Consider the following 13,386-nt stretch of genomic DNA (forward strand, 5'->3'; position numbering starts at 1 on the left):
AATTAGCGACCGATCTGAAATCGGCTGTGTTGGCTGACACGGCCGGATTACACGACGTGTACGTGAACAGACCGTTAATAGATCCGCCTGGGGAAACTTTGTTGGCGTCCGCCAAGTCGAATTTACGATTAGTCCAGAGGGCTGATCCATCGTTCGCGTGGATGGAATCGCAGCTAGGGTGCCTGGATAACAGGTGTATCATTTGCTGCAACCCACACGGGTGTGCTTGCTCCGTGATCCATGGATTTCTGGACGGTTCATCGACGAGTAATCGTTGGGTGGAGTTCGTTGATAGAATACCGACGATTTGTCCCGACAATGTTATTCGGTTAGAAGGAGCAAGTATTGTGATAAACAAAAGAATTTTCTTAAGGTCATATTTTAAAAATTTTCTAGGTCATTGGTGTTTTTTTTAATAATAAAGTAATTACGTTAGAAGGAATAGTGCAAAAATGCGTCGAAGTTGATGGACAATACTTTCAGAATTTGTTAAAATAATTTTTCTGAAAATCAAAAGTAAGTGAGATATTTAACATGCTCGCGTTAGGTGGGACACCCTGTGTGGAGAATGGGTATCACCTTCTGAATTTCTATAAATTTCTCAACCAGGTATTTGGTATTCCCGTGGCTGAAGTTCGCGCGAGGACTGATTGAATAACAGGTGGATCGAGCGGATCTTCCCTCGAGATTCGTGAATTTGCGTTCGGTTCATTGACGACGTATCGTTGCGTGGGCAGAACACAATCCTTCTGAGAATTTCACTGAAGCTTTTTTTTCCCAAGGTATTTGGTATTCAGTACGGTGCGCAATGGCTCACTCTACTTTCGTTCGATCCTTCTTTGATGGAATTCTTTCGAGTTCCGATGGACTTCCTCTCTCGACTCACTGGAGTTCGGTCCGCCTTGTACATCTCGTCTTTTCCGTCTTTTATTCGTGCATTATCGTTTAGAAGCTTCGGGTCGCTTGTAATGTTGGCAGTTATTACTCGTGAAAACGAAATAGAAGAAATGCGTTCTCTAATTGTGTATTAGCACGCTGCTACTTACTTCCTTCCGCCTCATCTTCCTCATTTAATCTTTCTCTCTGTCTCTCTTACATTTATTTTTTAATAGAATTACCTTTTTATTCCCCAGCTGCCACTGTAATTTCTTCTCTCGTTTCCTCTTTCCTGTTATTCCATCTCTATGTTCTTTTTATTACGCTGGCTTGTTACCTTTCCACGTCTAACCGGAAGTCCTCCAGTTACAAGTCGTCACCGGCTTGCCTTTTCCAACGCGTATTTAAAGATACATTTTCCCTCTTATCGTGACTGTCGTCGAGCCGATGTGCTTCGACGCAGCGTTAACTACAATAAATTTTAAAATGTCCATATGTTTGAAAATTTGTCCATCAAGTGAACAATCAAAACTACATCCACATTCTGTTTCAAATTTTTCAATTGAGTTTTACTATTATAAAATTTCATTTCTTAAAAAGAATTACAAAATAAACGGTTAAAAATATTTTTATTAACTGAAATCATTTTTAGTCAGTCTTCGCTATAATTACTCGCAAAGCTCATTTTGTTCAGTTTGTTAGTTCACCAATGACGATTTATTGAACGAAGGTTGACACTATATTCCAAACAGCTGCAGAATCAACAATTATTAAAATTTTCCAAAATCTTCGAAAATGAATTCCATACTATTTAAAGTGTATACTCACTTTTGACTCGCATTCTATATCCTCACGTGGTCATATATCGTCATATAGACTTCACCAACGCTCGTGCCAATTCGCTGGATACCGAACAACCGTTTCTTCCGCTCATTACCATTTTAACAGCTTCCTCGAGTATTCGTTAATGCGTTCAACGTTGTCGGAAACGTGACACGTGGAGCGCGGATACACACAGAAACCGAGTGACATTTAATCCCTCCAGCAGCTCGTGATCCCACAGAATCCAACGACTCCTCGCCATTCCCACCGCCCTTTGACGCATCGAACGTCACGGGAAAGTTCGTATATTCGAGTCCGCCGTTAATCAATCTAATATCGAAATTCAAGGCCTCGAAGATTTTCATTAACTGAATAAATTTCGTATCCCCTCATCCATGTAACGAAGTCCGCCCTTCGTCGTCTTTTAATCTCTTCGATTCCCATTAGACGGAAATCTGGGCCATCGAATCTCGAACGGACGTTAATCAAACGTCACGAAAATCAACCGACTATGGTAATTTTTAGCGTGACATTTTTGGGGGCATCGATTGAAAACAAACAATCGGCATCGATGGTTAAAAAGTGAAACATGAAAATTCTGCCATTTGTGGAAAAAATGTGCGATGGAGAAAAAGGTTCTCTGTGTTCTCCAATTTGCACAGCATTTGGGCTCCAGGAAAGTTTATTTCTTGCCCGAAAGAACCGGAGGATGTAGCCGGAGTAGTCTCTACCCTGAAGAGAGGAAAGAAAGAACTTCAAAGCGTTTCAATGACAAAAAGTACCGATGCATGTTGGGTCGTCGCCTCGGTTGAGTATTTCCTCGGGCGGCGGTGTATTCTGTTCCGCGAAAGTGAAAGGTCAATCGAGCGCCTTGAATCGATTGACATTTCCACGGAAAACGGAAAAGAAATTCGTTAACGGCTCGCGCCGTGGTTAGAGGATCCTCAAACATCAAGGTTTTTCCTATTATTGTGAAACGCATCTGCATGTATTGAGTAATAGGATATCCAGTCGAAGGTGGTGCTTAAAATTCAACTTTTACAATATCGATTGGGCACCTTTCATTTTGTTCTGTATGCTGAGAAACTGGTCTGGATTATTTATTACATTTACATATATAACATTACATAATTTTTTTAGAGGCTGCTATTCGCTTATTAATATTTTAAATGACGAATCCATACACAAGGCTCCCTATGATTAAATAGAGAGAACTTACAGATTGAGCAATTCATTGTTTTTCGGGGTGATTTAGCAAGAACGGTGACCGTACAGTGTGTACACAATTTTAAATTAAATTGCGGCTCAGGCTGATCGATCTCTATGCTGTATTTGAAGGGAAAATATTTGGATGGTTTTTTTTTCCTCTGTTTTCGAAGCTGCCCTCTCGGGGGTGTCCGGTTAATTAAATCAGAATAAAATGGTTTGCTCAGGATTATACCGGGATTAACCTCGACCGGTCCGTCTCTTGTCATTCGACTCGCGGTCCGATTGATTTTATTGAAACCGTGGCCGCGCGAATTCAGTTACCTTTTCCCGCAACATTTTCCGAGAAAAAGCTTCGAACGAAAAACCCTCCGACAAAGAGCGCACACGCAGCTTTCTCTATTTTTCCGTGTCACTCGTACACCCGTTTACCGCCCCTGTTTCGAGGGTCGAAATTATCGGCAATAATTTCCAGGAAAATGGAGCCACGCTCGAGATTTATCCACGGATTAGCCCCCGCGAATGTATCTCCGAATCACGCCAATAATAGCAGCATCAACCTGGTTCAATTGATTTTGTTTCGACCGATAGTGTTCGAAATTGCAGCTCCGCAGCTTAAATCCCGACAAGTTTAAATTGCGCATAAAAATCTTCCTACTCTGGATCCTCCGTGGGTTGACACGATCCCACAATGGTCAAAAATGAAAATTTAGCAGATCGCACTTCCAATTACCTCTGAAAAATTAGAAAAAAAAAATGGCAGAATTTTGAAATTTATAAATTTCGAATGGAAGTTCGATAAAAGAACAAATTTTTATAAATTTCAGAGATCTTATCAGTCACTCGACAGTGTTCTCATATCTATGAAAGTCGACAATTTTAGGGAATTTTTTCTTCTATTTTTTATCAAGATTGATGACATGATAGGGCACCAAGGAGAACAATAATTCGCGTAACAAATCTTCCACGGTTAATAATAAGTTGACGTGAGTTCGTGTGGAAGGATAAGAGAAATTTATTTCCGACCATTTCACCTGATAAATTTCGATTCTGGACCACTCTGCACCATCGATCCGTTGGAAAGCGAGGAAACAGCAGCGCAGACGATAATTTCCATCGAAACGCAGATACTCGCGGGCTTGTTCAAACGTGCGGAATTCAATCTGGCTTTAAGACCGAGAATACGATATTACTTGGGGGAAACATTAATGGATTTCGTGACGTGTTACACTTCGATCGATGCTTTAATGCAGCTGGCTAGGCCACACCGGAGATTCATTCGCGACCCTCTTGCATCCACTACTCGTTGTTCTTTCTCGTGACAGGCCACGGGGAATAGTAGAGGAAGTGATCTAAATATGGGGTTAGTATGCTGTTGACACTTGGATATGTTATAGTCTTTAGTGTTATATACATGTATCTCGAAGGATTTTTGAAAATTTTACAATTTGTTGATTCTACAGCTGTTTGAAATAATTTTTATTAAGTACTCTTATGTCTCGATTACACCCACAAAGCTTCGTTGGTTCCTGAATCGTAGTTTCACACTGTTCCTGTTAGGATGAAACACCTAACCCAGACCGTATACTTTCAACTAGCCTATATTTGGACCCTGGCCTGTATTTGGACCATCTCTTCTGACGAATAAAAATCGCTGGAACAGCCGAAGGGCGCGTTTACGCGAGCTTATCAATTTTATTTCATCCGGGACATCCCGATATCTGCCCGATATCCGGAATTCTCGCGGGCCAATATTTATACCGTAGCCAGGGGATGGAGGGGTTAGGGGGTAAATTCCATCTGTCGCGTTCGTTACACATTTCGCGCGCGAATATTCGTCGAAATGGGGGAAAATGAAATACGCGATTGCTGCCCGATCGCGTTCCCAGCCACTCGAAAAATTCTATTCACGAGGCTGCGCCGATCGAAAATGTTCGGGGAGGCTCTATGGTGTGTCGCGAATGGTCGATCGGCTGCGACGAGATGTATCGTCGCGGCTCACCGACGGATTAATATTGTCAGAGGTTGTTCACCTATGATGGTGGGAGGAGTAACATTCGAAAATATATCGAACAGTTGTCACGACCCCCCTCCCTCCTCCGTTGCGATGAACCGAACGAATTTGGAAACACATTCATAATTGAATACTGCAATATTGACGATTCACGAACTGTGAACGAGATGACGAGGAACCTCTCGTCGGATCCGTGGAATTTTCAATTGTGTAAATAGTTCAAACTGAATATTTTGTGTCATTTTGGTATTACTGATTTGTTGTCTGTTTGGGTAGTGTGTGTAGTACAGGAAATGAAAGAGGAGCGTTAGGTTGAAGGGTTGCACAAAAGGACGCAGTTGAATTATTTCGAAATAAGCAATAGTTTTGACGTTACAAAAGTTTTCCGGGAACGATTTGATATACCTTCGTACAGTTGTATCGAAATGATAGGAAAACGCTTTCCTCGGTACTGTTTCCCTATAGAAAGGCGTTCCGTTGCACTTCCTCAATTACATCTAATTTTAGCCTGTAGATAGAGTTCTCGGCAGCCCTCTGGTTCGCCTCGTTCGCAGGAAATACAGGAAACACGGTTATTTCGGGTTCGACGCTGGGGCGTCGATAAAGACACGACACGCTCGAAGGAACCAATCGAGTCCCGTTCTAGGACACGGAAGCGTGAAAACGGCCAAGATCGAAGAGAGACCTTCTCCCCGATTCCGGCGGAATCGTTGGAATTCACGGCCCGATAACACGGCTGGGATCGAATAAAACGGATCAAGCCGTGGTACAAGCTTTCTGTTTTCCGGAAGCAACGAGCCGAAGAAGAGACGCTTGCGTTACGAGCTCCACGCGACTTTCGAATTCGACGAGCATTTTATACGAAATCGCTTTTTTCCCTCTTCTGGAATCGACCCGAGGCGTAACTTCACAATAACATAGTTGTCGGTGAATTCCTCTGAACTGGAAAATTTCGTATCTTGTTTCTCGGTACAGAATTATCCATCAAGTGTGATGCCATTATACAAATGAAATACGAAATGTTATACAAACTTGTTACAGACTTGTCCAAAAGATATAATCGTCTAACAATAATCTTGTATAGCAAAGTTACACAATAATCTGTTATATAACACTGTTTTCCTCCATAGTATAGACGGAGCTTAATACATTCGGGATCGTAAAAAGGGCCGAATCGAACATTAGACGGATACGTTGTCGCTGAGCGCGCTTAATCGAGAGGGAAAAAAAACCTAAATCCTTCTTTTTTACAAGGTACGGATAAGGGACACGGTCGGAACACGGAATGCTCGTTGCCTGTTTTATCCAGAAATTTCTATCGTTCCGCGGCGGTTGATTTAAATTTCTAATGACTCGTGTGGTCGAATATCGCGACGCGGCGAGAGATTGCATAACTAACTTTGGATTCGGGGGCATGTATACCGCCTCGAGAAACGGTTTTCAGAGTGTAGAACGGGCCCTGTGTCGAATGCCACACGGAAATTCTGTGGCATAAACAGCCAGGGTCACTTCGATAAGAGAGGTGCTCGGAGAATTTCATGGTAACAATCATCGTTATGAGCGTGTTTCAGTCACTGGGTGAATGTTTCTGTGTAGCGTGAACCGCAGGGGAATCGCCCAACGCTATTAAAATGGCGAAGAATAGTTTAATCTTCACACACACGTATACACTCTTAAACGCAGAACGTTTTGTGGATCTTCTTTGTCTCTAAAGCTGATTATTCCGACCGTGGATCCACTGGCCTGAAAACAATCCTACGGAAGAAGCAGAGGTGCGTGCACATATTAGAGACTTTTGTTCGTTTCGTTTTCAATGCAACCTGGCATTATTTCGCGGCCTAGTTATTTGGTTGGTTTCTCAGTTAATTATTCCGAGTCCCCAAGGATTATTCTTTCGGCTAACGAACGTGTTACGGCCGACGACGGGGTCTCCCTCGCTTAACCGAGAGAAAAATGAAAATGGAGACCGTGGATGTTGTTGGACCGCGATGAAACTTAAGGAATGTCGCCACGGAGGGGGGGGGGGGCAGGAGCGTTACGGATTAAGAGTGAAATATTGTGGTACACGCGACTTTCCTTGGTTTTTGAGGTGAATTGTGAATAGAATCTTGGATGTTGACCCACGACCTGTTGTAAGAGCGTAGTCGTTAGTTTAAGATTGGGCGATTCGTTGCAGGCTCACTCGTTGCGTTGGTGGTCTGCACTTTCGACCATATACAGGGGGCGGCATTTAAGGTGGCAGGTGGAAATATTATAAAAACAAAGCATTTCATAAGATAATATTCTAGACAAAAGTTGTTTGACTTTGAGGGGGAAAGAGAGTGACATTGTTTACTTTTAATCTGGTGAACATTTCAAAAGTCATTTGAACGTCAATTTCACTATTTTAAATGAATACCTATATATTTTTTAACAGATCATTAATCAACAATTTTTCTGTGAAACGTTTCTTTATTTTAATTTTCGTTTATTTCTTTATCTATTTTTTACAATAGATATAGGTTGAATAGTTAAATTACGCCTCTTTCTTTAATACGCTTTCGCCATCACTACTTAAATAATCGTGTTATTGATGCTCAAATTGCACTTTCATTTGCTACATTAATTTTGAAATACATGAACAAATAAAACAAAAACAAGTATCACCCAACTTGCCTAAGTTGAGCAAGTCGAGAATTTGTTCTTTAATAAATTATCGATCGTTGGGAAAACTTCTAGAACCAGTTCCAGATAGACTGCCACAGACTAGAAAAGTAATTGCTCGATTGCAGTTCCACGATAGCATCGTTACTCGAAACGAAACATTAACCCGTGGTGTTCTCTTAACGACATCCACTCGCGAAGAATGCAATTAATCTTCTTCTTTTTTTTCAATGGCAACCTGAATCCACTATTTTCCGGCGTACTCAATGCCGCTGTCGTTTCAATGTAATCGCGGGGCTTTGAAGATCCACGTGGAAAATAATAGGAAGAGAGCCGTGTGTGCGCGCGCGCGCGCATCGGCTTTAAGTGCCGCACGCAAATGCCGGGGTTACATATTTTGCTTTCACGAAGTCTTTCATCCGCGACCACTCGGCTTTTCCGTGCTACGGCGGCGCTTGGATTTTACACATGGCGGATCAAAGCGACCCCCTCCTTCTTCCGCGGGATAATCCTTGATCGGGCGAAATCAGAATTTCGCCGATAACACAGGCCGGAACCGTCTGACCCCCTCAGGATTTATGTCCGGTTTACGTCACCGGTAACATTTAACGCGTCGCTCTAGGCTGCTGGTACACTCGTAAATTGTTCTCACTCCATTCCCCTCCCGTATATTATCTCGACATAAGTTCGATGTTGCTCCTGCTACTTTGGAGGAATTACACGCGGAGGAATGATATACTGCGACGGTTCGCTGGAGTTGCAAAGGAACGGCCTTTTGAATCGAAGTCGGGCACGATTTTATACAAACAAACTCACTCACACCGAATTCTGTATGTCCTCAATCAGAAGTACATTCATCCCCGTTAAAACCAGGGACTTCTACCGAAACGTAAACTTCGCCCTATATAACCCTATATCAACCCTACCCTTATAGAAACCGAAAAAATACCGGTATTTATTTCGATTTTCGGTAATATATATCGGTTTCGGTATAGCTTTGATGGCATAATATCGGTATCAAAATCATCCCGTTTTAAGTCCCTGGTTAAAACACGATCGATTCAAGAATCCATTTCGTTCCCTCTCTCGATCGATCTCTAACGAGCGTCCATTGTTTCCAGGAACCGGCCCAGGCAACATGAACTCCAGCGGTGAGTCAGGCGGCACGATGACCGAGGACTACGAGGTGACCGGTTGCGGTCCACCGGAGGAGGAGACAGGCTCGAATCTGCCCGTCTGGGAAGCCGCGGCCGCCTCGTTGACGCTGGGCTTCCTTGTTCTGGCGACGGTGCTCGGTAACGCGTTGGTGATCCTCAGCGTGTTCACCTACAGACCGTTGCGAATCGTTCAGAATTTCTTCATAGTCTCGCTGGCGGTGGCGGATCTAGCGGTCGCGATTCTAGTGATGCCGTTCAACGTCGCTTACCTTCTTCTGGGCAAATGGATATTCGGTATACACCTGTGCAAGCTATGGTTGACCTGCGACGTCCTGTGTTGCACAGCTAGCATACTAAATCTATGCGCGATTGCGTTGGATCGTTACTGGGCGATCACCGATCCGATAAATTACGCGCAGAAACGCACCCTGAAGAGGGTGCTCGCAACGATAGCTGGGGTATGGATCCTATCTGGGGCGATCAGTTCACCGCCATTGGCCGGTTGGAACGACTGGCCGGAGGAACTCGAGCCAGGCACACCTTGTCAGCTGACCAGAAGACAGGGCTACGTGATCTATTCATCCTTGGGCTCGTTCTTCATACCGTTGCTGTTGATGAGCCTGGTCTATCTGGAGATCTTCCTGGCTACCAGGAGGAGACTTCGTGAACGGGCCAGACAGAGTCGACTGGGGGCGGTTCAGTCGACCAGGCATCGCGAGGCAGAGGAGGAGTCGGTTAGTTCCGAAACGAATCATAACGAAAGATCGACCCCACGTGCTCACGCGAAACCCTCGTTGATCGACGACGAGCCAACGGAAGTGACGATCGCTGGGAACGCTACCACTACATCCTCGAGACGTACGACTGGTGGTGGTCGTGCTACAGCCACCACCACCACGGTGTATCAGTTCATCGAGGAACGACAGAGGATCTCTCTGTCGAAAGAGAGACGTGCCGCGAGGACTCTCGGCGTGATCATGGGTGTATTCGTCGTCTGCTGGCTACCGTTCTTCCTGATGTACGTGATCGTCCCGTTCTGCCCGGCCTGTTGCCCCTCGGATCGCGTGGTTTACTTCATCACGTGGCTCGGTTACGTGAACAGCGCCCTGAACCCGCTCATCTACACGATCTTCAATCTCGATTACAGAAGAGCGTTCAGACGATTGTTGCGTATACGTTGAGATAACTTTCGTCCGCCGCGGTACACGTCCGGGGTTGAAAGGGTCTGTTCGGTAGATTGCGGGAGAAAAAGAAGTGTTTTTTTTTCCTCGTTCTCGTTGCTTCGCTTGGCGACGAAGCTTCGTTTGGGTCCCGTTCGCCTGGTGGAAGACCAAGGCGAATGCTAGCTTGGGCACACCTCTTCCTCCTATCCTATATGGGAGTAATGAAGGATCTCTTGAACGGAAGTGAGTCGGTCACGGTACGATGATTTTAATTTACGTGTCCGTTGAAGGAACGATCGAGCGATCTTCAGATCCCTCAACCCTGTTGTCGATATCCTATCAGGGAGGAAATGAAATTATCGGGGTGGTTTTAATGAAACCTGGGGTTTCAAGCTCGCGTTTATTTTCTGGTGAACATGAGGATGCGAAACAACGTATGCACGCCCGCCTGACCTCGATAGAAAATCCCACCGTTCAGATAAAGAACATCGAATTTCAGTTTAAAAATTTTCACAAGACACGATTGTCGCGTCCTCGATGCCCAGATCCACCAAGAAAACATTGTAAGTAAGTGTTAAATAGAATGTCCCAAGGCTTCACTCGCCGAGGGAGCGAAGCTAGGTTACAAATTCGCGTCGCGTTAAAGATTAACTGCGGGAACCGGGCGATAGTCTAATTCCACGGCCAGGGCGTCTCCTCCCGCGTGTAGCCCCTACCAAGGGCTCGTTTCATTAAAGTTGCTCCATTAATCCTCCGAAGTGACTGGGGAAACAAGCACGAGGATGGGGGTAGAGGCTGGGGGATCTTAAGGAAATGAAGTCGCCGAGATCGTCTCCGCTCGATCGTTCAGTGTCTTCTTGGCTAATCTTAGCCACGGCTACAACCTACGGTAACGCTAAAAATGGCCATTTTTCGTTTTCGATTTTACCGAATAACGCGTGGATTCCTTGACGGAATTCAAGTGATCGACAACGTCTCTTGTTCGATCGAAGGGGAGAAGAAGCTTCTCGATCATCGCTGGCAGTGTGACCAGATTTCAGTAACTTATGGCGCAAACTCGTAAAGGAAGAAGTGCCCAAATTTTTAATCAGAATTATCGTTTCTTTCGATGATAATGAAGGTACAGATATAACAGTAACTTAAAAATAGTAATTCAAAAATATATACATTTATGTTTGGAAAAGTATTATTATCATCGTTAAAAAAAGATATTCCTTTTTATGTTTCTTGGTGTATTTCGTGTAGTAATTTCACACAAGATGTTCGTTAGAAACAATTATGTTAGAAAATGATAATTAGACTGTGGATGTTTATGCATTTATAGCGTCCACTGACTTGCAAAATGTAGCAAAATATTCCAATAGTATTTAATATTATTTATGCATTATTATTAACACATTAAAACCCATAGTATAGGAAAGAAATTTCTGTGCAATTTTGTTTCTTCTATATTAGTGTTAAAGATTGCATTAACAACCGCAGTCTAATGATAATAATGATACCATCATAAGAGTTGGATGGAACCATTAAACAACCCAAGTAAAGGAAGAACAAAATGTGGAAGCGCAAGTTTTAGTAATCGTCCACATTGTGGTTTTTGCAAACAAAAAATTCAGCGCAAATTAACTCTAAAAATCGCCTAATTTGCGATAATGCACTGAATCTGGTCACACTAATCGCGAGCGTACATATCATATCCGATTGGAACGCCACATATACAAACTCGAGCAACATTATCGAGTCGATCGTTCCATTTTCCGCGGTGCTTTCTAGAATGTTTGGTAGAAAACGGCGAATTGAAATCATATCGCGATGGATCGACGAACTCACGGTACCCGTTGAGAATTTTGCGACTTTGCCCGACGTTTTATCATCCCCCGGGCGCAGTGAAGCTTGTAAAGCGATTTGGAAGCTTCGTTCAGTTCAGATGGTCGTGGAATTATCAGACGAAGATGTAGAACCGAAGATCGGAGGCCAAGAGGATAAACGTGGATGATGATGGAACGATCGACTTCTCGAGATCGAACACGAGATATCGCCTCGAGATTGTTCGCTGGCGTCGATCAACGTATAAACAGAACGAATTCACGCGTTTACGGATAGGAATTTTCTATGAAATCGACCAAGACTCTGCGGTTAACCCTCATCCGTCCCTTGTGTCAATTTTACATAGTTTTCTCCTAAGAAATAACGTTATTCTTTCATGTGTAGATAAATTTGGCGAACCCTTCGTGACTTTTACTTTAAAGAATTTGCAAATTTAACTATTTATAATTTCGTTATATTAATTTTTACCACTGGGTCAATTTAACACCGAGGGACAAATTAGGTTGGGAAAACGAGGGACGGATGAGGGTTAAGACACGCGTTCTAGAGGCTAGGTCACGGTACACACATGTGTTGTTACCTAGCTAAGAACGTGTGGTGTCGTAGGTGGGATAGGAAACGCTCGACATTCTCCTCTCGCGCGTTTTAAACGGCAGAAAATGAGCGAGGATTTATTCATGGAACAATGAGGATGGTTACCCTCCATCTACTGATAGCCGATGATCGTTCTCCCTCTCTCTCTTTCTCTCTGGAGGAGTCGTCGTGAAAGAACGTTTTGTTTGATGTCGACTACTTGCCCCCTCGAGGTTTAATCTTCCTTCCTGCGAAGAACCTTCTCTGGTCAGGAGGCCGTCGAATGATTCGATTCATGGTCATAGCCAATCAATTGAAGATTTCGTTAATACAGTCAAAGTCTTGCCTTCAACACGTCGACTGCCTATAGTTAAAAAGGCCGTACGTACCTAGACATACTTTATTTCGTTATTTTAAGTCATAGCCCAGATAGCACATGACGCTTTGAAGACGCCCATTTTACGGTTATTTTAGGTCTAAGGCGCCTTTAAGCCGTCTTGAAGGCGTCATTAGGGGTCATGTGCTATCTGGGAGATAAAAAAATACGCGTTTTGTTAATACAGACTGTTGGTCTTATCAAAATTATACTACGATATTAATTTTACGGACAAATTTTTTAACAGTATATCGATATTTACAAAGTCGTACAAAAAGAATGAAATTGCATATATGTTAAACGGACGTTCATACGCTAAGAAACGGGAGTAGTGGCTTCGAAGTCTCTAAAGTGACTAAGTTCATTTAACGTCGTTCTTTGGTCGGGCCATTCGTTAGAGCCGAGTAGAGGGTTGGTGCGAGTCGACGTTAATTATCGCCGATATGCCCATCGGCGAAACAGTCGGTTTTAAAGAGCTCACGAGGAAAAACCTGCTCGAAAGAGAGAGAGAGAGAGAGAGAGAGAGAGAGAGAGAGAAAGAGAAGCTTGATCCCCGAGGAGCAGGACGGTTTCGTTTAGTTATATTTTTTTTATTTTTCTTTTATTTCTTAGTAACGATAACGAGCAAAGAGTCTCGCGTGTCTGAAGCCCACGGTAGACGGTACCCAACCCATTCATTATCAATCGCAAGTATTATGGTTGTGAATATTATATAATAACAAAGAATCC

The 13,386-nt window shown here is 43.5% G+C and overlaps 1 protein-coding gene across 1 annotated transcript; it reads left to right on the forward strand.

Moving 5' to 3' along the window:
• Nucleotides 1-8,699: 8,699 nt before the first annotated feature.
• Nucleotides 8,700-9,899, forward strand: LOC107190970 (tyramine/octopamine receptor). Its single transcript, XM_015579889.1, has one exon. It carries the CDS (start codon nt 8,700-8,702, stop codon nt 9,897-9,899), a length of 1,200 nt encoding a protein of 399 aa, XP_015435375.1.
• The last annotated feature ends 3,487 nt before the right edge of the window (nt 9,900-13,386 follow it).

This window comes from Dufourea novaeangliae, unplaced genomic scaffold (assembly GCF_001272555.1).
Source record: "Dufourea novaeangliae isolate 0120121106 unplaced genomic scaffold, ASM127255v1 scaffold208, whole genome shotgun sequence".
Classification (NCBI taxonomy): Eukaryota; Metazoa; Arthropoda; class Insecta; order Hymenoptera; family Halictidae; genus Dufourea; species Dufourea novaeangliae.

Bases quoted from the DNA above. Each gene is read 5' to 3' on its own strand.
- LOC107190970 (XM_015579889.1), top strand. From the start codon at position 8,700: ATGAACTCCAGCGGTGAGTCAGGCGGCACGATGACCGAGGACTACGAG.